The sequence below is a fragment of the Lichenostomus cassidix genome, chromosome 15 (assembly GCF_008360975.1).
Source record: "Lichenostomus cassidix isolate B80296 chromosome 15, HeHo_3.0, whole genome shotgun sequence".
Classification (NCBI taxonomy): Eukaryota; Metazoa; Chordata; class Aves; order Passeriformes; family Meliphagidae; genus Lichenostomus; species Lichenostomus cassidix.
In genome coordinates, this window is record NC_139496.1 from 1,990,763 (window position 1) to 2,013,485 (window position 22,723).

Sequence of the window (22,723 nt, forward strand, 5' to 3'; positions counted from 1 at the left end):
ACCCGAGGCGTTCAGCTGGATCAGAAGCTGCTGAATTCACAGCTCGCTGCGCATGCTGGGTGCCCATGGCCCAGGGTGGGTGTGATGGTGCCTGGCAGAGGCAGGGCTGTGCTGGCAGCAGGGCTGTAGCTCAGGGCAGATGTCCACTGCCTGTTTGCAGGGAACCTGCTCCAGGTTTGGATCAGGGGGTAGTCAGTGGTCTCTCCTCCCTTTAGTGCTTTCTCCATCAGTCCTGCATGGGACTTTGCACCATCTCTCCCAGCTCCTATGTGTGCTCAGTGCTGTTTCAAAGGAATCCTTCTCATCTTTGTTTCTCCTCCCTTTTCCCTGATTTTCTCACCCAGGGAGTGTCTCGGCAAATGTTAAGGCTGGCCAAGATCCCAAACAGTAGGTGTCTAGCAGAAATCAAAACAAACAGGGGAAAAAAACAAAGCTCCCCAGACCCAAAAGGCCAAGTTCAATGGAACCACAGCTGCTCCCACCGGCTCCAGGCTGTCCTGCTGCCCACAGGATGACCCCACCAGGGAGGGAGGGAATGGGACATGACAGGGTGGATGCTCCTGCCCAAGCAGGAGGCACAGATCTGGAGTCTGAGGCAGGCAGGGAGGGGAGAAAACAGCAGCTGAATTTCCTGGAAGCTGATCCCGTGCATGTTTCTGGCACTGCGTAGTGGTGGCTGATGCTGGGATGGGATCTGACCCCTCAGCAACACACACAAACAGCAGTAAACACCCTCTCTTGGCCCCTGCTGACTCTCCATGCTCATGGTGGTGTCTCTCGGTGTGTCCTTCCCCCAGGTGGAGTTGCTGCTTCTCAGTGTCCCAAAGAAGACAGCAGAAGCTCGGGAGCTTCCCATGAGACCACAGGAACTAAGAGGACCTACGATATGATGGAGGGGAGGATCAGCCGGGGCTTATCAGCACGTGATAGCTTATCTACCAGCATTGAAGGTGGGTCTGGATGAAACCTTTCACCTGTGTTATGTTAGTGACCCGTGGAGACCTCATCTTGTCTCCTGTCTACATGATGCATCTTCCTGTGCCTGTGTTCTGGCAGTGCTTGGCTGGTATCTCAACAGGACAGCATCTGACTAGCATGGGAAAACAAGGAATGTAGATTGGCCCATTTGCCTTGAGTGCCTGTCCTGACAGACCAGCTTCAGGAATACAAAAAACAGAAGCACATTTTTTTAAAAAAGGGAAAAATTAATAATTTAGACATTGTTGGTGTTTTTCCTTGTTGCCCCAGGTGTCCCTGGTCACACTGTGATGTATTCATTGTAAATTAATTGCTGTGTCACAGCCCAACTTTCCCTCTTGCATCTGTTCTAGGTCTCATGGGTCGAGCAATCCCTCCAGACCGACACAGTCCCCATAACCTAAAGGAGCAGCATCACATGCGGGGCTCAATTACACAAGGTAAAGCCTGAAAGCACAAGATGGGCATGGACAGAGGTGATAGGGGGAAGCATCTCACATCTGTGATAGGCTCCTTGTTCTCATTGTTGGGGTAGGACGGGAGGAAGTAAAGATGGTCACATCAAGGATCAAGGTCCAGCTGCAGATCTTTGCAGGCTCTGCTTTGTGCTCAGAGAGATTTTTAGTCTTGCTCAGCTTCTACCAACCTAAATCCAGCCTAAAGTCAGGAACAAAATCATCAGTGATTTGCATGAAGCAGGATGAACTTAGTGTGAAATGGGTCCAGACAGTGCTGGTAGATGTGAGGTGGACCAGCTGCATTAGCAGTATAGCTGCTCTGTGGGCTCACTTGGGTACCAGTCCTCGAGTTACATGTGTTAACTGGAGACGCCCTTGAAGTGAGCATCCCCCCAGGGAATGGGAGTCCATTGTCTGTCTGTCTGGGGAATCACTCTCTGCATCCATTTTCTGCTTGGGGGTTGCAGGAATACCTCGGTCCTATGTGGAGGCCCATGAGGACTACCTCAGAAGAGAAGCCAAACAGCTCAAGAGGGAAAACACTCCACCAAGGGACTTATCTGATGCCTACAAGGTCAGATCTCACGAGGGCCTTACTCCTCTGAAAATGAAATCAGCCCATGAAGACCTGGTAGCCACGGTGAAAGAAGCAGGAAGATCAATCCATGAGATTCCCCGGGAGGAGCTGAGGCGAACACCAGACATCTCTCTGACGAGACCTCTGAAGGAAGGTTCCATAACACAGGTGAGTATGGAGTGAGCAGTGGATGAGATCAGTCCTGCTCAGACTCCTGTCCTTGTACAGATCCTGGGAGCCATTCCCAAGGTAAAGGGAGAGCAGAGACAGCTTTGGGTTGCATCACTGGTAAGAACTGACACTCTGCTTGGGTAGAGGTTGTCTTGTCCCATCCTTTGAAGGGATCCCTTCCAATCCAAACTGGCCTATAATCCTTCCCAGCAGATAAATACAAAGCCCATGGAGCCCTTGGCATGTTAAGAAGCAGTGGTCCATCTACATGTGTCAACAAAAGGGGACGCATTTGCCTCTTTTTCAAGGACAGAGTCAACTTGGTGCTCTCAGCACTTGTGACTCTGGATGCTCATAAACTTGGTCTCCTCCCTTCATGGGCAAGTGGCAACCCAGCAGGGCCAGTAGTTAGGATGAAACATGGCATGCTATCTCCTGTTGGTCTCCAAATATTTGCAGGGTTCCCATGGCACCTTGCAGTCCTATCCCATTTCCCAGTGTGTGTAGGAGAGAGGCGTGATGGGCACAGCCAGCCTTCAGCAGTGACTCATCATCATCTTGTTGGAGCACAACAAGGCATGCAAGATGGGCCCTCCGCCCTGCCCTGTGCCGAGTGGTTATCTCTGCTTTGCCCATGGCTGTTGGCTGTTTGAGCAAGGAAACTCTGTGTATTGACCCACTGCATGAGGCATCCTGAGTTGGGTTGAAACTCGGTGGGATGCAGTCACTGGGCTCCTTCTGTTCTACATCCCTTTGATGTCCCCTCTGCCTCCTGTCCCCAGGGCACCCCAATGAAGTATGACAGCGGCTCTTCCTCCTCGAGTACCAAAAAGCATGATGTGAGGTCCATCATTGGCAGTCCCGGCAGGACTTTTCACTCTGTGCATTCTCTGGATGTCATCCAAGACCCGAGGAATCTGGAGAGAGCTTACGAAGAGAGCCTGAAAAACAGGCCAAGCCCTGTGACAAACTCGGGTGGCTCCATCGCCAGAGGGGCTCCTGTGATTGTACCTGAGCCAGGCAAGCCCCACCAAAGTGCCCTGGGCTATGAGGACCACCAGGCAGGGCACAGCACAGCGTTCAGCAGCCACTTGCACAGAGGGTCTCCAGTCTCCACGCGGGAGTCCACACCACGGCAGCACGAAGGTACTTGGCAAACCTTTTATTTGATGGTAGGATTTCTAACAACGGAGCGGGTGAGGTGTGCGAGAGGTGGCTGCTGACCCCACCTGCCTGAGTGGTTCCCAGCAGGTGCCTGTTGAACCTGTTCTTCTCAGCACCCCACGCCCACGGCTGACTCACAGCACTGGGGTGGCTGCCAGGGACAGCTGGGGCTTAGTGTCCATCCTGGGGGTGCTCACACTGTTGAAGTGAGGGCACCTCACCTGCACCAGGGTAACCAAAGGGAGACTTGGGCTGTGGCTGGTGAAGCCAGTGGTGTTTTTAAGGTGTCTTCCCTGTCCCAGCAGTGGCCCACAGCACGCTTTTTTCCATAGGTGGGCAGGAAAGCAGTGCTTGGGACACTGGGTGGGAGATTTTCACACTTCTCACTAACACCAGCAGTGACCTCCTTGTGCTGAAGAGCATGGCAACAAGGCTGCACCACCCTGTGCAGGCCAGGGTGAATGCACAGATTGCCCAGCATGGATGCACTGGGGTGGAGGGATGATTTGGGAAAGGCCTCTCTCCCAGGGCATGACTGGGACTTGGCCTGCCTCAGCCTTGGTGGTGTAACAGGGCATGGCAGTGCAGGGAGGAGGGAAAGGTCCCTCGAGTTCAGGGTACCTCCAGTTGTCCCTGTGGGACATGCTTGGCTGCAGGCATCCACTGGGGACATGGCTTGGCCTCAGCACTCAGTCTCTGACTCATTTCCCTCTGCTCTCTGCAGGGAGCATCACTGCTGGGAAGCCAGTGTCCCAGGACAGGAAGATCACCCCCACATCGAGAGAGCTCACCAACTCCAAGTCTCCTCACGCCCCCGTGCCCGACCACCACCACCCCATCTCCCCATACGAGCACCTGCTCCGCGGCGTGAGTGGCGTCGATCTGTACCGAGGACACATCCCGCTGCCTTTCGACCCCGCTGCCATCCCCAGGGGAATCCAACTGGAAGCAGGTACCTTTGGTGAAGGCACAGTCTGTTATTTGCCTTCTCATGCTCCAAAAGCCTGAGGTCTCTGGGGCTTCACATCTGCCTCCTTTTCTCTCCCAGCTGCTGCTTACTACCTGCCAAGGCACCTGGCTCCGAGCCCCACGTACCCACACCTGTACCCCCCGTACCTCATCCGGGGCTACCCGGACACGGCCGCCATGGAGAACCGCCAGACCATCATCAACGACTACATCACGTCGCAGCAGATGCACCACAACGCCGCAGCCACGGCCATGGCGCAGCGGGCGGACATGCTGCGCGGGCTGTCACCCCGAGAGCCCTCCCTCGCCCTCAACTATGCAGCAGGTCCTCCCAGCATGCTGTCCAGGGGTTTGGGAGCAGTTTGGGAGAAGGAGGCTGGGTCAGGCTGGCACTGCCAGCTCCAGCGTGGCCAAGCTGCAGCAGCTCAGCGTTATCCTGACAGTGCTCTTGCTTCTCTCTCCAGGCATCATCGACCTGTCCCAAGTGCCACACCTGCCCGTCCTCGTGCCCCCTACCCCTGGCACCTCTGCCACCACCATGGACCGCATCACCTACATCCCTGGACCCCCCCAGACCTTTGGCAGCCGCCACAGCAGCTCCCCGCTCTCCCCAGGTAATGCTGCAGGTTGCTTTCCCAATGGGAAAATTGTTGAGCAGGATGCCCATAACCAATCCAAGGCCATGGGCTCAGCATGCCTGGGCAGATGGAGAGACTGCAAATTAATTCTGTCTCAGGGACCAGTCAACTGACTCACTCTCTTCCTGCTTGTTGAGGGCTTTTTTGCTTTTCCCCCTTCTTCCCCAAAGCACACAGCTCTGTGGAAGGTCATACCCTGGAGATGGCGCCAGGACAGCTATTCCATGATTTGTCTGGGTTTTGTCTCACTGGTTGCCCTCGTCTGTCCTGCTCCAGGTGACCTTGGATGGAGCCATTCCTTATCTGCTCTGCAGACACAGCGATGTGAAGAGCAGGCAGCATTCCCAGGGGGAATTGCTGTGTCTGCAGCCCTCTCACTGCCTTTTGCTTGGGTTTCAGGAGGGCCCACGCACATGACCAAACAGTCAGGATCATCGGTGTCTGAACGGGAACGGGAGCGGGAACGAGAGAGGGAGCGTGAAAAATCCATCCTAGCCTCCACCACGGTGGAGCACGCGCCCATCTGGAGACCAGGTAGGCTGGGGACGAGTCCAGCACCACACCTTGGGGCCAGTGCTGGCTGGAGCTAGAATTATTGGACAAAGAGCTAAAGAAGCCCTTCCTTGTGCCCTCCCCAGGTACAGAGCAGTCCAGCAGCCGTTCGTCCTCCCACTCTCACAGCCACCAGCACTCTCCCGTGTCACCCCGCACCCACGAGACCATCCAGCAGCGCCCCAGCGTGCTCCACAACACGAGCATGAAGATCATCTCCTCGGAGACCCCCACCCCTTCCGTCCTACGGTATGCTCTCCCCACCGTGGTTTCCAATGCTTGCCTGAAGTGCACCAGCACTTTAATTAATGAGCACCTCGGAGAGGAAGGAAGGAAATTTATTTTCCCTTCAGTCCCAATGGGAACAGGAGAGGGAAGTTGTGATGGGGCAAGGCAGATTTTGGTGCCCCAATTCTTTTGCTTTTCCTCATGGCTTTTCCTGCTACCAGGAAAAAAAGCAGGAGCATGTCTGTGCCCAAATACAGGTATTGCTCCTCTTGCTGAAGATTGCCTGGTGGTGGAGTTATTAAGGTCTCTAGGACCTGTCCATGGGTTTTATGTTCTCCAGTCAATGCATTCAGGCCCACTACCCTGTGGCCAGTTACTGTGGTGGAGGCTCCATCCCAGCCCTCCTCACTGTCCCTACATGGAAAGAGCTCAGCCAGGCAAAGCTGGATGCTGAGGCTCTGGTGTAACAGCATTCCCTTTCTCCATGTGCTTCTCTCATCTTGGCCTTGTCTTCATTTCCTTCCAGATCCTCCTCCACCACTACCACGTCACCGATCCGCTCTGCCGCCTTCCCCTCGGCCTCCACCCTGCGCTCCTCGCTCAGCGCGGCCGACGGCTACGCAGCCCCGCTGGACCCGGCCGTCCTGCAGAAAGAGGCCTCGAGGGTGAGGGAAGCCAAGACAGAACGAGCCCAGACTGACAACAACGTCTACACCTCAAAGCTGCCCAGTGGGGCCAACCTCGAACAGTCGCCTTCGCCCATTAAAGCCATGGAATCGAGACCTTTGCCTGCCTCTGGTTCTTCTCATCACTACGGCAGAGGACAGGGGAAAAGCCAGCAGCACCACCACCCTCTGGACCAGCAGCACGCAGCCTCAGGCTCTGAGCAGCACAGTAGAGAAAAGAGTCAGAGTAAACGGTTTGCCATGCAGGAACAGGAGCTCCGAGCACTCGGTAAGAGCACCACGACAGCAGCCAACTTGATAGATGTGACTATCATGCGCCAAATGTGTCATGATAAGGGGCAGCGAGAAAGAGACTCGCTGAGTAACAGCTCTGCTAGCAATGGTAAGAAGTTGGAGGGCAGAGGTGAGAGAGCTGTGGCCTGACACCCTTTTTATTTCATTATTTCCTAATTTTAGTTGCACATTTTGGCTACTGACTCCATCAGCTCCCCAAGTGTGCTTGTCTCTCTGCTTCCTGGTTGTGTTATTCCAGACCTTTTTAATTTTGTGTGTTTTAAGGATCTTCCGTTCTTCCACCCTCTTTTAGTTTTTCCCATTGCCAAGTTCTGTTTTGCAAATGTTGTCCAGTTCCTGGTATTGCTTTTTACAGACAAAAGCCATTTGCTAATTTCAATTTCCCCATCCTTAGAAATTCCCAGGCAGTCTGTAAGGAACAGTTGTGGGTAATAAATCAAACAAGCGAAGCAGAGAACTGAGATTGTGAGTGTGACAAGCCTGCTGGCCATCAGACAAGCACCTCCCTGCTCATGAGCTGCAGGGTCTCAGAGGGCTTTGTGTGTCTCAGCTTGGATCGGGATCCCTGTGCTCAGGGTGACCTCACTCAGGGTCCTAGTGCTGGATGCTGCCCAAGGTGGGCACTGTGGACATGGCTGTCCTGAGATCACTCAGCCCAGCCGTGCTCAGCAGCTGTTTCCAGATTAGACCACAAGAGCCACCTAACAGGAATCTTGTGTAAGACACAAAAGCACTGGGATTAGTTATGGACAAGCAATGATGCAGCAGTGCCAGGGAAAAGCTAAGTGAGCTCCTGGTTTTAACTCCCTTCCATTTCCTCAGGCTTTCACGGAGGCTACAGCCCTGAGCGGATGGAAGCAGTGAGTCCCGTGAGCTCACCCAGCCTGTCCCATGAGAAAGGAGCCAAGCTGCTGCAGGACACAGAGAAGGGGCATGGGGAGCATGACCTGAGGCAGAAGCAGCAAGGTGAGAACAGGGGGAGAGCCCAGGCTGGCTGTGCTCCGGTGCTGGGATGGCATTCAAGGCAGGGGACACAGATGTCATCTCATTCCCCCTCTCTTCTTGGTGCCCCCCAGGCTCGCTGAAGGCCTCAGCTCCTGAAGCCACCCACCTGCAGCACCTGCGGCAGCCTGACGGCCCCCAGTGCCAGCCACTGCAGTCCAGCCAGAGCATCAAGGGCATGAACCAGCGCGTGGTCACGCTAGCCCAGCACATCAGCGTAACTAACTAACCTCATTTTCACCTCCTTCACCTTCCTGCCGGGGCTCTAGGGAGGAGGGAAGAGCTCAGTGAAACATGTCTGGTGGGGATGGGCTGGGAGTGATGTTGAAGACCTCAGCTCCTCTAGCTGGGGGCTGAAAAGCAGGGGGTGTTCAGCCTGGCTGTTTGTGTCCCCAAGAAGCCCACTGCAAGAGCTGTTGGGGGCAGGAGGCACAAATTCCATCCACAGGGACAAACCAGCCCATATCCCTCCTACTCACCCTCTTAGTTGGGCCCAGCAAAGCAAAGGTGCAAACCAGCTCCATTTCTGACTGGGGTTTCTCCTCCAGGAGGTCATCACGCAGGACTACACGCGCCACCACCCGCAGCAGCTCAACTCCCACATCCAGGCCCCGGTGTATTCGTTCCCCGGGGCGGCGTGCCCCGTGCTGGACCTGCGCCGCACCCCCAGCGAGGCTTACCTGCAGCAGCAGGAGCACTCGGCAGCCTCACGCATCTCCCCGCAGAACGAGGGGGGCAAACGGTGAGCTCAGAGTCCAACCCGAGCTGGCACAGGGGGGCTTGGGCCCTTTAGACCCCCTTAGAGTCCATGCTTAATTCCCTTCCCGATCTGGTGTCACAGGGTTATTTGGGTGGGAAGGGATCTCTCAAGATCATCCAGCCCAGCACTGTCCTCTTGAGCAGTTTGTCCTGGCTCATGGCCAGTTGGGTTCTGAGTATCTCCAGTGATGGAGACATCACCTTTCTGGCCAACCTGTCACAGCATTTCAGCTCACTCACAGGAAAAAAAGGGTGTTCATGTGTTGGGATGGAATTCCATGTGTTTTGTGTGTGTCTGTTGGCTCTTGTCCTGTCACTGTTCTCAGTCCCTGACCACAGATGATTCCAAAAAACCTGAAGCAACATGTTTTTCGTTGGTTCAGAGTTAATTTTATCTTCATCTTTCACAGTTTATTAGACACATGAGCCCCGACAACTGTAATTGTTCATTTCGGGCACCACCTGTATTTGTGTTAAAGTCACTTTCAAATCCCCATGCTGCTACAAGGCAGGTCTGATTGCTGTTGCATGGAATTAAAAAATGGGTCTGTCTTCCCACCCAAACACCCACCCAAATGTATCCAGGAATGGGTGGTGCTTCCAAACTGGTGGTTCCTTGTCAGTAAATAGGATTACTCTTCCCAGTTCTGCCTGGTCCTAGAATTGGCTTTATAACATGAAGGAAAAGAGCCCAGTCCTGACCACCCAGTGATAAAAAAACTGGGGGAAAAAGAGAAACCACAGAAAGAATAAAGACGTAAATTCCCAGAACTCGCTGTGAGGAGTCTGGCCACGGGCAGGCATCAGGGGCCAGTATTGGTCCTCTCCAAGCTGCCCCAGCTCCAGGCCCCCTCCTGCAGCAACCCAGCTCCTGTGTGGCCCTGACAAGAAGGATGGGAGGTGGTGGTTCTGCTTCTGCCGTGTTCACAAATACTGAGAATCAAAAGCAGCATCCCCAAAAGGTCAATGTCACAGCCCTCCACAGGGATCCATGTGTCCCTGCCACCCAGAGGTCCCCCTGGGCTGCTGTGTTTGGGGTGGCTCAGCTCTCCCACTGTCAGGGGATCGAGCCCAGGGCTCAGCTCTGCCTACCCAAACCACGCTCCCCCTCCAGTCCATGCTGAAAAGCACCAGCAGTCCTTGTCCCACTCCTAAGCCCGAGCTGCTGCGCAGTGACAGGCCTGTCCCAGTGACCTGATGACATCTCCCTGTTGCTGCCCAGGTCCCCAGAGCAGGGCAAGGCGGCGGCCGGAGGGCCGGACAGCTGTATCGAGCCGGTGTCTCCACCAGACGGCGTGGGAGAAGCGGAACACGCCAAGAGCGCCCCGTACCCCGTCCTGTTCCGCGAGGGAGAGCCCATGGACCAGAGGTACAGCCTGGGAGCTGGCACTGGGGCACCTGGGGAGGGGGATGTCCCCACACATGGCTGCTTTCCTTGCTGCCAAAAGCAGTGTCCCATCCCAGGGTGCTTTTCAATGCCACAGGGTACGTTTATGGTTGGGATGGGGAGAGAGGTTGGTGATGCTGGAGCTCCCAGGCTGATCCTGAGCAGTTACACTGAGGGAAGAGGCTCTTTAGGAAGGATTTTGTGCAGTGGACATTGCAGAGGTTTCCAATGGTGTTTTGCTCTGCAGGATGGGGTCCAAGTCCCCAGGAAACAACACTCAGCGTCCAGCTTTCTTCAGCAAGCTGACCGAGAGCAACTCTGCCATGGTGAAGTCCAAGAAACAGGAGATCATCAAGAAGCTCAGCACAACCAACAAAAACGAGACGGAGTACAGTAAGAACCTGTGGGGAGGCAAATGCAGGGCATCGGGAGGAAAAAACTGGAGGACGAGCAAACCTGTGATTCTATGAAGTACAAGGTCCAAATGTTTGCTAGGATGAGCTGTAATGGTGCCAGCAGTGACTGTGTGCCTCTGTGGAGGCAGTGGGAGATTTCCCACCCCAGTCTCTGTGCTCTGAGGCTGTCAATCCCCCTGCACCAGATAACCTCAGTAGGAAGGAAATAATGAGCTGAGCATGGAGGAGACTTAAGAGCAATTGATATTTTAATGACTGGCCAGCCAAGCTGAATCCTTCCTCCTTGAGATGCATCTCCCCCCAGCCTTACTTTAAGCCCTACATCAATATTGGTGCAGCTCTGTAAAACTAACCAGGCTGGCTCAGATTAGAAATTCAGCCCGTTCATTCATTAACCGCTAATAGAGTAGATAGGATCATAATTTAATTTAGCCCAGCATTATACAGTCAATACTAATTCAATTTGAATCCATCTTACAACAGCTGCATCGGATAAGAGGGACCGAGCTGTCTCGTCTCCTGGATGATGTTACCATGAGCCAACAGTATTGTTATGCCCCTTTGGGGACATTGTGGCTGAACCCCGTGACCTTCCACACTTTCCCTTATCAAGAAAAAATATATAGAAATTTGATACACCTCTTATTTGATGAGAATTTCTGTTATTCTAAGGAAAGCAATATCCAAGTCAAACAGCTCAGCTAAGAGGGAAAATATTGATTTAACATTTCTTCTCCTCCTCCTCGCCCTCTCCATTGCCCAGACCTGCTCCATGGATAAGGGGCATTGAGCCTTTGAAAATCCCATTGGCAGGAGAGAGGGTTTGGCTTCATGGAGCTTGTAATCCCTAGAGCAGGAGGGAGGAGGAGAGGGAGGCCAGCACTGAGCACAAAGACCTTGCCCTGGCTTTCTGGGCTTGCCTTTTTTGCCCTTTCTCACCTGGTGAAGGTGCTTGCTGGGGGAGCTAGGCTGCTGTGGGGAGTGCTGTGAGAGAGATGGGAATCTTGTCATGGCTGCCATGGCAGATCCTCCCTTACCACTCACCTGCTCTCTGTACTGAAGAGCTTCTTTGTTTTTCTCCAGATGTTGGGCAGCCTGGGACAGAGATTTTCAACATGCCAGCGATTACCGGAGCAGGTAACTCCCCACATACCTGTACCTCGTTCCCCATAGGGCTTACAGCCATGGAGAGCAGAAGGCTTGGTAGATTGAAGCATCTCCTCTTTTTGTTTTCCCCTAAGACCAAGTAGAACATTTGCTGGGAGGCAGAAGCCTCAGGACACACAACTCCCTGCTGTTGGGTTGGAGAGAGGACAGTGTAGTTCCTTGGAAAGCCTGGCAGAATTTGAGGAGGGGTTAAAGGTCAAGCAAGGATTGGCCATCTGGTGCCTTCAGAGGGTTAAACCATCTTAGCAAGGTGGACCTCACTCCTGGAAAGACCACCCTGCTCTTGGTGGGACCTTGTGGTCACCTGTGGGTGGGTGGGAGGTCAGTGGCAAGGGGTGGGCAGTGGGGTCTGTGTCACTGCAGGCTGGGCAGGATGCAGGAGCCTGTTGAAAAGCAAACTCTGGGGCAAGAGCAGCACCCTTGTGTTGGGCAAAGCGGTGATGCTGAGGAGCAGAAAGGAGCTGTAGGGATGCAGGGGCAGGAGGAGGTGTTTGCTGGGAGCTGGAGGGGTGCAGGGGCAGGAGGAGGTGTTTCCTGGGAGCTGGAGGGGTGCTCAGGCCCACAACCAGCCTGAGGGGGCACAACAGCAGGAAGGCTGTCATGCTATTGCGACATGTCCGGGTGGGCTCACAAATGAATGGAGTGAATCCCCGCTGAGGAATACTAATTGGTACTTAATTGATTACGGATTAATGCTCTCCTACAGCAGGAATGCCTTCAAGTTGTTAAAGTAGGAGAACAGCAGCTTTCCTCCACCAAGGGCAGGAGGTGCTGTGGGCAGGAGCTTGGTGTGGCGGGAGGGACAGTGGTTTAGGAGTGGTCACCAGTGGAAATGAGTTTGGGAGAAGGAGTGAGCTGGCATCAGCTGCTGGGATGAGCAGGGGCAGCCAGGTGGGACCTGAGGGACCCTGGCAGACAGGATTTGAGGGTCAGGTTTAGCTAGAGGGGACCAGCAAAGACGCGGCCTGTTTTTACAGCAAGACAGGTGTTCAAACCAGGTTTACGAGAACCTGGGATCTGTCCCTTTCCAAGCAGAGGGGCAGCGATCCCAGAGCACATACCCCAGGATGGGGTCAGCTGGGGGGCCTGGCAGTTTTGTGTCTGTATTTTGCCCTTGCTTGTTCCCTGTAACTGCCACCCCGGGAATGGCGGTGGCGTGGCTGAGCCTCTGGTCCCTGTGCGGTGCTGCTCCATAACTGCATGGCTTGAGACTCACACCACGCGGACACTTCGCCTCTGCATCCTGTCCCGCAGCCACGGGGGCTCTGGTCCCCACGGGAACCTGGCCTGGGGGAAAAGGGGGGCTGGGCAGGGGGCAGGGGGCTTGCAGAGAGCGCAAGGAGGGACGACAGGATGCTCCCCTCTCCCCACATAGGCAGCCCTGGGGGCTGCCTGCATCCTCTCACCCCAGGGCCAAATCCAGGCACCTCTTTCTCATCAAGTGTTTTTGTGGGGTATTCCTTCTTCCTCCCCTGATTTCCTTTATGGGAAACTGCCCTGGCTTCCAAATTCCTGGCACACTAACTTCTGCTATGTGTGCCTATAGACCCCACATCCAAATGACTCTCCTCCTGCCCCCATGCTGAGCCTGGCTGGGTTGGGAGCACAGCCCCTGCTCCTTGGAGATGCTCCCTGCGGCTCAGCAACAAACCCTTGTCCCCAAGCCCCTGGCCCCGGGGGACCCTCCCAAAACCCAGATCCCCGAGTGAGTCCCATCCGTCCCACCGCCGAGCCCCTGGGCGGGATGGAGCGGGAGGAGGAGGAGGAGGAGGAGGAGGACGGGTGCATCGCAGCGCTTTAAAGAACAAGATGACAAAGTTTGTTGCTTTGCGAGAATGTGCTGACTGTTTGTTTCTTCCCTTCTCCCTTGTCTCCTTTCTCCCCCTTTCCCCGTCCCCCCCATCTTTCTTCTCATTTGGCTCCCCCCCCATTTCCCATCCCCTTTCTCCTCCCTCTCCCGTATCTCCCAGGGCTAATCAGTTGTAGGAGCCAGTCGGTCCAAGAGAATTCCAGTACCAACATGGGGTTGGAGGCAATAATTAGGAAAGCCCTAATGGGTAAATATGACGAGCAGTGGGAAGAGCGCTCACCTCTCAGTGCCAATGCTTTTAACTCTCTGAATGCCAGTGCAAGCCTGCCCGCTGCTATGCCCATAACTCCTGCTGATGGACGAAACGAGGACGTGCGCTCCTTGCCAGGTCTGCAGCCCTCTCCACCTTCACTCTCTCTGTGTTATTAATTCTCAGCCTTTTGATTTCCCCATTTACGGGAGTATTTATTCCTCCCCTCCCCATTTTGTTCATTTTGGTTTTCTTTTCTCCCCTCCCTCCCTGCCCCAGCTTTGAGCTTTGTGGATCTGCTGATTAATCCTGTTTGATGTTAATTTAATAGTCTCCAAAGGTGCTGTTGCTTTCTCTAAAACACTGACGTGCTCCTTTCCCTGTTTGTTGGTTTTTAATATCTCCTTTTCCTATATATTTTTTTTACACAATGGAAAGGTTTATGGGGGTGGAAAACTCCCCCACCCAAAAAATCAAAGGCATAAACTTAAATAGCCAGCCCCAACTGTCTGTAAACCCCAGGTGGGATCGCTGCTCCCAAACAGGAGAAGGTGCTGAGAAGGGCTGGTGTGGAGGACACAGGACAGGGTGGCATTTCCCTCCCCACTCCAGTCTCTGGGGATGTCAGGGCAGAATCCAACCTGGGATGGGGTGGCAGGTTCGATGGGATCTGGGAGCACCTAGAGTAAGAAGGAGATCCTGAGGGAGCTAAAAGTGATACATGGGGGATGACAGGAGAGGAGAGCTGGGGCTGAGCTGCCCTGTGGGCCCTGCTGGGGCCTGCTCAGCTTTAGGGAGACTCGTGCAGAGATGAGAGGATGGCAGTGCAGATCCCCAGTTAGGGAGGGAGGAGGGGGACCAGGGATGGATGGATGAATGGGGGGAACATTTGTCCCCCACATGCCTGCCAAGGGCAGAGTGCCTCGTGCGAGTGCCTTGCACAGAGCCAGGGATCAGCCTCGGGGTGCAGGCACTGAGCCCCCAGCTCAGGAGCAGATCCTGGGTGCACACATGCACCTTCCTCCAGGTCAGCTCACACCCCTCTGGGTCACCTAACACCAGGCACTCTAAAGCTTTTTGCAGAAAAGCTTTTCTGGCGCCTGCATGAAACCAGCAGCTTCTTCCAGCTGTGCCTCCCCATGCACGGTGGAGGCTGCCTGGACAGGCAGGGTGGGATGCAGAGCCTATCTATCCCTCCCCTCTGGAGAACTCCTCCTGGTTTATCTGGGGTCACCTGCCTGACAGAGGCCCTTTTGGCTTCAAACCTTTTAAACCTGGCTAAACATCCCCAGGGATTCTGCTGTAAGGAGGGATGGAAGATCATCCTGGCCATGTAGACCATGGGAATGGGGAATGTGCTGAGGGCTCCAGCACCCACACAGCTCCTGGGGGGTCCCTGCCAACTGCCTGCACATGTGGGGCAGCACACGGAGCTCCATTCCATGAGCCACATTTGTGGGCTGAGCCATGGGCCAGCTCAGGAACAGATCCTGCAGAGAAATGGCCAAAGCCACACAGCTGCTCCTGCCCCAGGTCCCTCCACGGGACAGTTGGTGGCATCAACCCGCAAAGCAGAGCAGCCCAGGAGGGGTAGAAACCTCCTGCAGCCACTGTGCCCGCCTGCCCCATCGCCATTCCCCGCCGTGCTGCCATCAGCCTGCGGTGAGCTTTTCTCCTGCCACCAGCCGTTTGTGCAAAGCTCCTCAAAGGGAAGCGCTGGCAACCTGCACCCCCTGCCCGACCCCCTGCCTCCTGTCACTAGAGCCGGGTGACGAGCGGGTGCTTCTCTTTGCAGGAGGAGGGGGGAAGCCAAAGATCGCTGCCAGACCCAACAGCCGCAAGGCCAAGTCCCCGGCGCCGGGTCTGTCCTCGGGCGAGCGGCCGCCCTCCGTCTCCTCGGTGCACTCGGAGGGCGACTGCAACCGCAGGACTCCCCTCACCAACCGCGTCTGGGAGGACAGGCCGTCGTCCGCAGGTAGGGCTCGAGGGGACAGGTGCCCAAGTGGCCGTGCCACCCTCGCAGGGGGAACAGGGGAACGGCCACCCCCCCGGTGCTGACTCTCTGCTTCCTCCTCCGCGCAGGTTCGACGCCGTTCCCCTACAACCCGCTCACCATGCGGCTCCCCAGCGGGGTGGTGACGGCAGCCCCCACCGCCCCGCTGCCGCAGGGCACCCCCGGCAGCCAGCACCACGCCTGGGACGAGGAGCCCAAGCCCCTGCTCTGCTCCCAGTACGAAACCCTTTCGGACAGTGAATGAGAGGAGCCAGGGGCAGGGAGACGGCGACCAAACCCGGGGCGCGGGGAGCGAGCGGTTCGCCCGGGGCGAGTGCCCACCGCCTCGGCCCCGCCGGCTCTCACGAGCGAAGATGCAGGAGCAGAGCTATTTCATTTTTCCCTTTTCCTTTTTTTTTTCCCCTTCCCTCCCAACCACCCAGTTTTGGGGGGGATGATGGGTTTGGCTTTTTTAAAATTTTGTTCGGGTTATTTTTTTTTTTCTTTCTCAACATCTGGAAATTTCTGCATCCTCTTCGGTCTGGTAAAGAAAAGAAAAAAGCCTTAACGAGACAAAACCCAAGGAATCCATCTTCGATCTTGGCAGCCGTGCTGGACAGTGACCCCCGCGCTCGAGAGGGACTGTGGCCATCCATGTGGCCATCCCGGGGCCGGACGCTCGGACGCTCTGCTGGCTCCTTCCCGCGGCATCGAGCGAGGGCTGCAGGATGCTCCTGCGGAGTTGGCAGCGGGCGGTGGGATGCTCCCCCGGACCCGGCCATGGGGATGTGCCTCAGAATCGCAAAACCTTGAGCGGGTTAAAGAAAAGATGAAAAAAAACCCAAATGGTTGAGAAGTGGAACGGGACAGAATGCCCCGGGTTGGTTCCCTGGCTGATCCGAGGACTGGCTGCCCGGCGTTCCCGTGTCAACAAGACGTATCAGCCCCGCGACGACACGCTTCGAATGTGGCTGGGAAGAGCGGGCAGGGGAGGGAGTGAAGAGCTGTTTCTTAAAAAAGAACCCCACAAAAAATCCTGGTCCCGTGGATGGAAGCAATGCCGGGTCACTCGGAGCGGGCAGGGACGTCCCCGGGCTGGCTCACGCGCTGCCCACCAAGGGGCTCGGTTGCTTTAAGTGCATTGTTTTCTGAATGGTGAGAAAAGGCAATTGTAAATTGTATTGGTCTACAGGGTATATTTTTGATACCTTCAGTGAACTATGTCAATATTTTACGCAAGGAAGGACTTAAACAAAACACAGTATTACATGCTGTAAAAGAGGTTCTGTTCTTACATGCAGGCTTTGATGCATTTGTCCATTGTATGGAAGGGTTTAAAAAAACAAAGGTAACAATGATCCATCAAAGTTATCTGGGAGTCAGGAGAATGTATGTACTTAGTTTAAAAAAAAAAAACCAAACAAAATCTTGCCATGGTTGCAGGGCCCCCCGTTACACACACCTTTGCTGGTTGTAGACGTTGATTCTCCAGAGCCCTCCGAGCTGGCCAGGGCAGGGGCAGAGTGGGCAGGAGGCCAGCGTGGCAGGGAGTTCACAGGAAACTTTAAAAAAAAAAAAAGGAAAAAAAAGTTAAAAAAAAGTTTTTATTGTATTTTTGTGATACACACGAATGCTCTACTTTGCATTATTTTTTTCATTCCATGATGTTGGCTCATATCTGCAGTTACATGGTTAAAGAACAAAATATTAGACTTTTTTTCATTCACTTCTGCTTTCTTGCTCTGGGGGGAAAACAAATGGCAAAAAAAAAAAAAAAATGTATTAAATGCTTTGCATTCTATACGCTAGAGGAGCCCCAGCCCCGCAGCCTTCAGCAGCCCTGCGGGCTCAGCCGGCACCGTCACCTTCCCCATGGATCTTTCTTTTCCCCCTGCAACGTTCCCAGGTTGATTCTGATTTCAAAGCAAGAGAATGATGGTGTTTGTTGTTTGTTTGGGGTTTGGTTTATTTTTTTTTTCTGTTGGGTTTTTTTTTTTGTTTTGTTTTTTTACAATGTACAGGTTTTTAAATGTTCATCAATGTTTGTTGTCTTTTTTGTTGTGCTTTTTTTTTTTTTTTTTTAAGAAAAAAAAATCCGAGACAATGCACAAGCGATGTGGAAAGTCTTTCCGTTCCCAGGTTTTTGCTGCTGGTGTCTCCGTGGCTCTGAGCTGTACAAACTCACAGAGCTGATGTCTGAGCAAAACGCTATTAAAATGTTGCAGATTTTACTGGGAAAAAAAAGAATTATCCAAATCTGACCCATCTTCAAAGCCGCCTCCTTAACTGATTCGGAAAAAATATAAAAAATAACCCCAACCACAACAAAGAATAAAGTTCCCACTTGGCACAGTAGCAATACTGTGTGCTGCTTGGTGTCTGCAGATGTCGAGGAAGGCGCCGGGTGCCGGTGGAAGGTGGCAGCAGAGCTGGCAGAGCAGCATCACAGACCCTGCCAGTGACCCAGCGAGGGCTGAGAAACAGCCAGAGGGGCAAGAGAAGGGGGATGGAGCTGCTGCTGCCTTTGGGGCTTTGCCACAGCTGATCTCACCAGGGGTACTGCAGCACACCAGGGATGGAGGTACTGGGGTGGCATTTGGGTCCCTCAGCACATGGGCAGTCCATGCCAACCCTGCAGCCCCATGTTGGGACATCAGGAAAGGCCAGGGGCTCCAGCCAGGAGGTGCAGGGCAGCATTCACCAGCAGCATGGCATGGAGAGAGAAGAGCCTGTCCCACCCCTCAGTGCCCACCCTGAAGCCATGTTCCTCTTGTCCTCCCAGTTCCACTGTTTCCCGTGTGTGCAAGGCTGTCCCAGGGCTGGCCAGGAGCCCAAAGCTCAGCAACACCCAAAGCTTTTCCGTGAGCATGGCAGAAGAGTTGTAAGGTATTGGTGAGGTGGTTTCAGCACTTGCAGGGTTATGGCTCAGTGCTGCTGGAGGGATGGTGGGGCAGATGTCACCCACCAGCTGCTGGGCAGGGCAGTGTGTGCAGGAGGGGACAGTGCTTTGGGCTGGGAGGACGTGAAGGTGCTGGGGAGATATTGGTGGCACCGAGATGCTGCAGCCTCACAGCCCTGCTCAGTGGGGTGCTCTGGGATTGTTTCTGAACAGGGGAACATGACAACATTGCTGATGTTCCCAGCTCTGTGCAGGCCCTGGCTATGCCACATGTCCCCATCTTGCCTGCCCCAGCCTGGGGGAACAGCCCAGGCATGCATGAGGCCAGCTGAAGCCAGGACAGGTGGGTTTTGCTGCAGTGGGATCCCACCCTTGGGGAACCCCCCTTGTGGAGAGCTCAGCCCCACAGCTGGCTACAGCACTGCTTGCTTTTGGCACTCTCTCTTCTTGTCTCCATTGCTGGGTCTCCCCACACACACCATCCCCACCCAGACCCTCCTGGCAACAGCAGGGACAGGGATGGAAGGAGCACAGGGAGCAGCAGCAGCTCCCACTGGGGATCTCAGAGCCCCCTTGCTGAGGTGCAGGAGCAAAGGAGCATCCTCCTGCCATGGGTTAATTAATTGGTGTCAAATCAATGAGCTGGCAGTGTAGGCAGGAGGCCCAGGGTGGTTTGGTGGGTATCCCCCCAGACCATGAGGCTACAGAGGGATGGCTCTGCTCTTCACCTCCTCAGACATGGACTCAGGGGTGTGTGGTTTTGGGAAAGGAGGAGCTGCTGCACCTATAGGTTGTGGTGCTTCCCGCTCTGGCCCTGTTCTCCCCACTGAGATACCCCAAGCACCCCAAAATCTCACAGCAAAGTCTGATGGCACCTCCTCATGCTGTCAGCTGCAGTTGTGCAATCCAGGACAAACTCCCATTAAACTATTCCAAAACCCCAAGTTTAAACTTCGTGTTCACCAACTCTGTAACTTGTACAAACGCAAACAAATCACTGGACAATTTATTGCTTGAACTGTACTGGGGGTGAAATATTTGTGTGTACCCAGCCTGTGCACAGCTGCTGTGGAGGGAGATGTTCAACAGCTGGGGCTGTACAGAGAGCACCAGGTGTAAATAATTCCACAGCTTGCTCCAGAGGGGAGGGGTTCTTCTGCTAAAGGTGACGAGTTTGTTCACTATTTCTGTGCTCGGCGTGCTCACAGCGAGCAGTGGGGGCACAGTGGGTGACCACTGCCATGCTGGTTAAATAATAAAAAAGCAAACAAACCAACTCAACCCAAAACTTATTTGGCAGCAGAAAGTAGCTCCTGCCTGTGGGGTGTGTGAGCCTGGGCAGGGTGAGCTGCTCCCAGAGCAGCTGAGGTGGCTGCAGGCAAGGGGTGGGGGGTTAAGGGACCCCTGTGCTGGCATTGATGGGGTGACCAAGGTCAAACGGAATGAGGGGACAAAGGGGTGGTGGCAGCAAGTGTTTTTCCATGTGTCCTGATGGCACAGTGAGCACCCCTAGACCTTTGTCTCATTGACCCAGGGCTGTAGGATATTTTTCGGGTGGCTAACAAGGCTAATTAAGAAGTGAAACAGAAGCCTTGGTATAGATTTGTGGGTCTAAATTGCTTTACCTCCAACACCTGTCCCAGGGGTTGTGGTTGACTTTGGCTGGCAGTACCCAAGTCCTCCTCCCACACTGATGCCATGGGCTGGGGAGCTCTTCACACTGCTGGCTGGTGTGTGTGAGATGTGGAGTGACAAGTGGGGGTCACTGAGCCCAGGGGGGTGGCTGTGCATGAGGACTAATTGATGCCTGTATGGAATTTAGTCTATTGAATGGCTATTAGCTGATTTGGGGGCCTTCTGCTGCCTTTCCTGGGGCTCAAAAATGGATTTTACACAAGTGTTTTCTTGAGCACAGCAATGAGAATTTCAGCTGCCTTCTGCCAGCACTGCCTGACTGGTTTATCTGCCCAGGGGATATCCAAAAGGTTTCTTTCTCCATGCTGCTGAGGGATCACCCAAGATCATCTGGATTGCTGAGACAGCTTCTGAAATCCCTCCAGGAATTTACCCACACTGACCAAATCTGCCTCCTCCAGTCTCCATGAGCTTCTCCAGAACCAGCTGCCATGGCGATGCACTAGGCAGATACTGCTGGCTCTTAAAAATCTGCCTAAAGATCTCTTGAGACCAGTGATTTTGTTGAAAAACCTTGATGGAAAGGCTTTTGCCACTCTGAAGGCAATTAGAGTAAGTTAATAACCAGTACAAACAGGAGCTGGGCTGTTCAACCTCTCACATCAGGGTTTAAATGCTGACAAGGGCTGACAGCCTTCTCCCTGGTCAATAATTCACACTGATACTGAAGAAACAGAAGGTGGGAAAACTCTAAATTCAAGGCCAACACTTAGAATTTAATGATGGAAAACTTTAGGTCTACTCACAAAGCTCTTACATAAAGAGATGAAAATGGAATGGGACAAAAGCAGATGGCTTTGAAAACCAGCAATAAAAATATGTCAGCAGTCCAGACTCACACGTATTTTGGGTGGCAGATAGGAGTTTTTGAGGGGAAAGGGAAGATAAAAGATGTCCCTGATGCCTTTGCCCTGGACAGAGAGTGAGAAGGTGCATACTGTTGATGAATCGGTGTTTAGTGAGGATTACAGAGTACTTTTTGCTTTTGGAAAGAATTAAGAAGTTTTGTTGGTTTGGGTTTTTTTTTTTTAGCTAGGCCAGGGTGAGTTACAGGAGCAGGGAGAAAAGGGCACGAGGTGGAGGCTGTCCTTGTTGTGCACCCCAGGACACTGCACTGGGTGCACCTGAGGCTGCAGGTGCCCTGTGGGTGATGAAGGGCAGTGGGATGCAGCTGGGGTACCCAGCAAGGAGCTGGGCAAGATTTTTTTTCAAAAAGGGTACAAATCACACCAGAATCCCATACCCCTGTGCTGGTAGCACCCAGCCCTGTGCCCTCCCATGATGGTAGCCCACAGCCCTCACACAGCAGCCCCAGCAGAGCAATGGCTCCCCAGCTGAGCCTTTGGCCACAAGAGCTGGTAACTATTCCTGGGCTCCGTAGGGCAGGAAGCATTTTACACTCCCCTGACAATTGCAATCCAAATAGTCATTCATCAGTTCTTGTGATTTGCCGTGAAATTATATATGCTCTGTGATAATGGTGCAGAGGGCTAAAGAGCTGATCTTGGCAGGAGATGAGACAGGGTAGGCTGGCGAGTAACTTGGAAGGAAAATAGAGCAGCTTTTGGTGGGATGCCTGGCTCTTATCAGCACTGGGACCCTGAAGGGTGTGGGGCAGAGGTGTCCAGGCTGGCTGAGCTCTGCCTAGCTTCTGTGCCATCTGGGAAGAATTGAGTTCATAAGACACTCAAGAATGAGTGTGTGTGTGTGAGTAAGAGCTGAATTAATTGTCAGGTTTATTTATCCTCTCATTTTTTGGCCTCCTGCAAATTATGAAAAAGTATTTGTCAGGACTCCAGGCAGCAGAGTGTAATAAATCACTGGCCACTGACGGGAGGTTGGAGCAGTTGTATCTGGAGTGATCCGAGATTGGTGTTGGCTTTATGGAAGGGCAATTGCTCAGAGGGGCTGGAGGCCTGCAGCACAAACAAACAAACAAACCAACCAACCAGCCAGCTTTGCAGAAGTACTACTGAAATGAAATCCATGGACACACAGTTCTCCAGCTGTGGAGAAATCCACTAGCAGGGATGCAGGGGGGCTTGGGGAGGTGAAGCCTTGGCAGCCACCTGCCCATGGGACATTGCCACACCCTGCAGGGCTGCAGGTCCCTTCCTGTGGTGGCACCAGGGTGACCAAAGCCACCCCTGTGAAATGCACAGCATCTGCCTGCATGCCCCAGACTGGAAATCTAGGTTGAAAGGTGAAATCCTTGTGCTGCAAACACAGCACTTTCTGGATCCTGCTTTCCCGTGTGGAAGGCAGTCTGGATCCCACCAAGGAGGCACTGCATTCATCTCAGCTGCAGACACAGCTGACAGGTGAGGCTTTCCTCTTGTTGGCCCTTGTAAAAGGAGAACAGGCAGAAAGGACTGCCTGGGTGCTCAGGAGGCCAGCCCAGAGATCAGTTTCACCACTAGCATCGTGGGGAGTGTGTGGGTCACACATCGCCCGAGTCCCTGGGTTTGAAGAGGCCAGAGTGTTTCCCCTCTTTGGAAACAATCTGACTGTCCCTCTGTAAATGGATGGAACCTGACGAAGCACAGGGTGTTGCAGGGGTGGTAAGCTCCATCTGGAGAGCTCTCTGCTTTGAAGTCGGATGCTGTTTTAAACTCTGCAGGGTACTTTTG

The 22,723-nt window shown here is 53.9% G+C and overlaps 1 protein-coding gene across 14 annotated transcripts in view; it reads left to right on the forward strand.

Moving 5' to 3' along the window:
- The window catches only part of NCOR2 (nuclear receptor corepressor 2), a 222,112-nt gene extending 204,258 nt beyond the window's left edge, over positions 1–17,854 (forward strand). For 10 of the 14 annotated variants that reach the window (XM_085075391.1, XM_085075387.1, XM_085075390.1 and 7 more), the window contains 19 exons: positions 798–950; positions 1,332–1,418; positions 1,904–2,181; positions 2,967–3,330; positions 4,073–4,300; positions 4,397–4,642; positions 4,782–4,931; positions 5,355–5,489; positions 5,594–5,756; positions 6,262–6,689; positions 7,538–7,681; positions 7,792–7,934; positions 8,266–8,459; positions 9,699–9,845; positions 10,111–10,256; positions 11,363–11,416; positions 13,417–13,644; positions 15,302–15,481; positions 15,589–17,854. In XM_085075391.1, the coding sequence (XP_084931517.1) occupies positions 798–950; positions 1,332–1,418; positions 1,904–2,181; positions 2,967–3,330; positions 4,073–4,300; positions 4,397–4,642; positions 4,782–4,931; positions 5,355–5,489; positions 5,594–5,756; positions 6,262–6,689; positions 7,538–7,681; positions 7,792–7,934; positions 8,266–8,459; positions 9,699–9,845; positions 10,111–10,256; positions 11,363–11,416; positions 13,417–13,644; positions 15,302–15,481; positions 15,589–15,764 (3,644 nt within the window). In that variant the 3' untranslated portion in view covers positions 15,765–17,854. The remainder of the gene's footprint in view (positions 1–797; positions 951–1,331; positions 1,419–1,903; positions 2,182–2,966; positions 3,331–4,072; positions 4,301–4,396; positions 4,643–4,781; positions 4,932–5,354; positions 5,490–5,593; positions 5,757–6,261; positions 6,690–7,537; positions 7,682–7,791; positions 7,935–8,265; positions 8,460–9,698; positions 9,846–10,110; positions 10,257–11,362; positions 11,417–13,416; positions 13,645–15,301; positions 15,482–15,588) is intronic. The other 4 variants (XM_085075396.1, XM_085075400.1, XM_085075401.1 and 1 more) reach the window with 2 other exon arrangements.
- Positions 17,855–22,723: the final 4,869 nt, after the last annotated feature.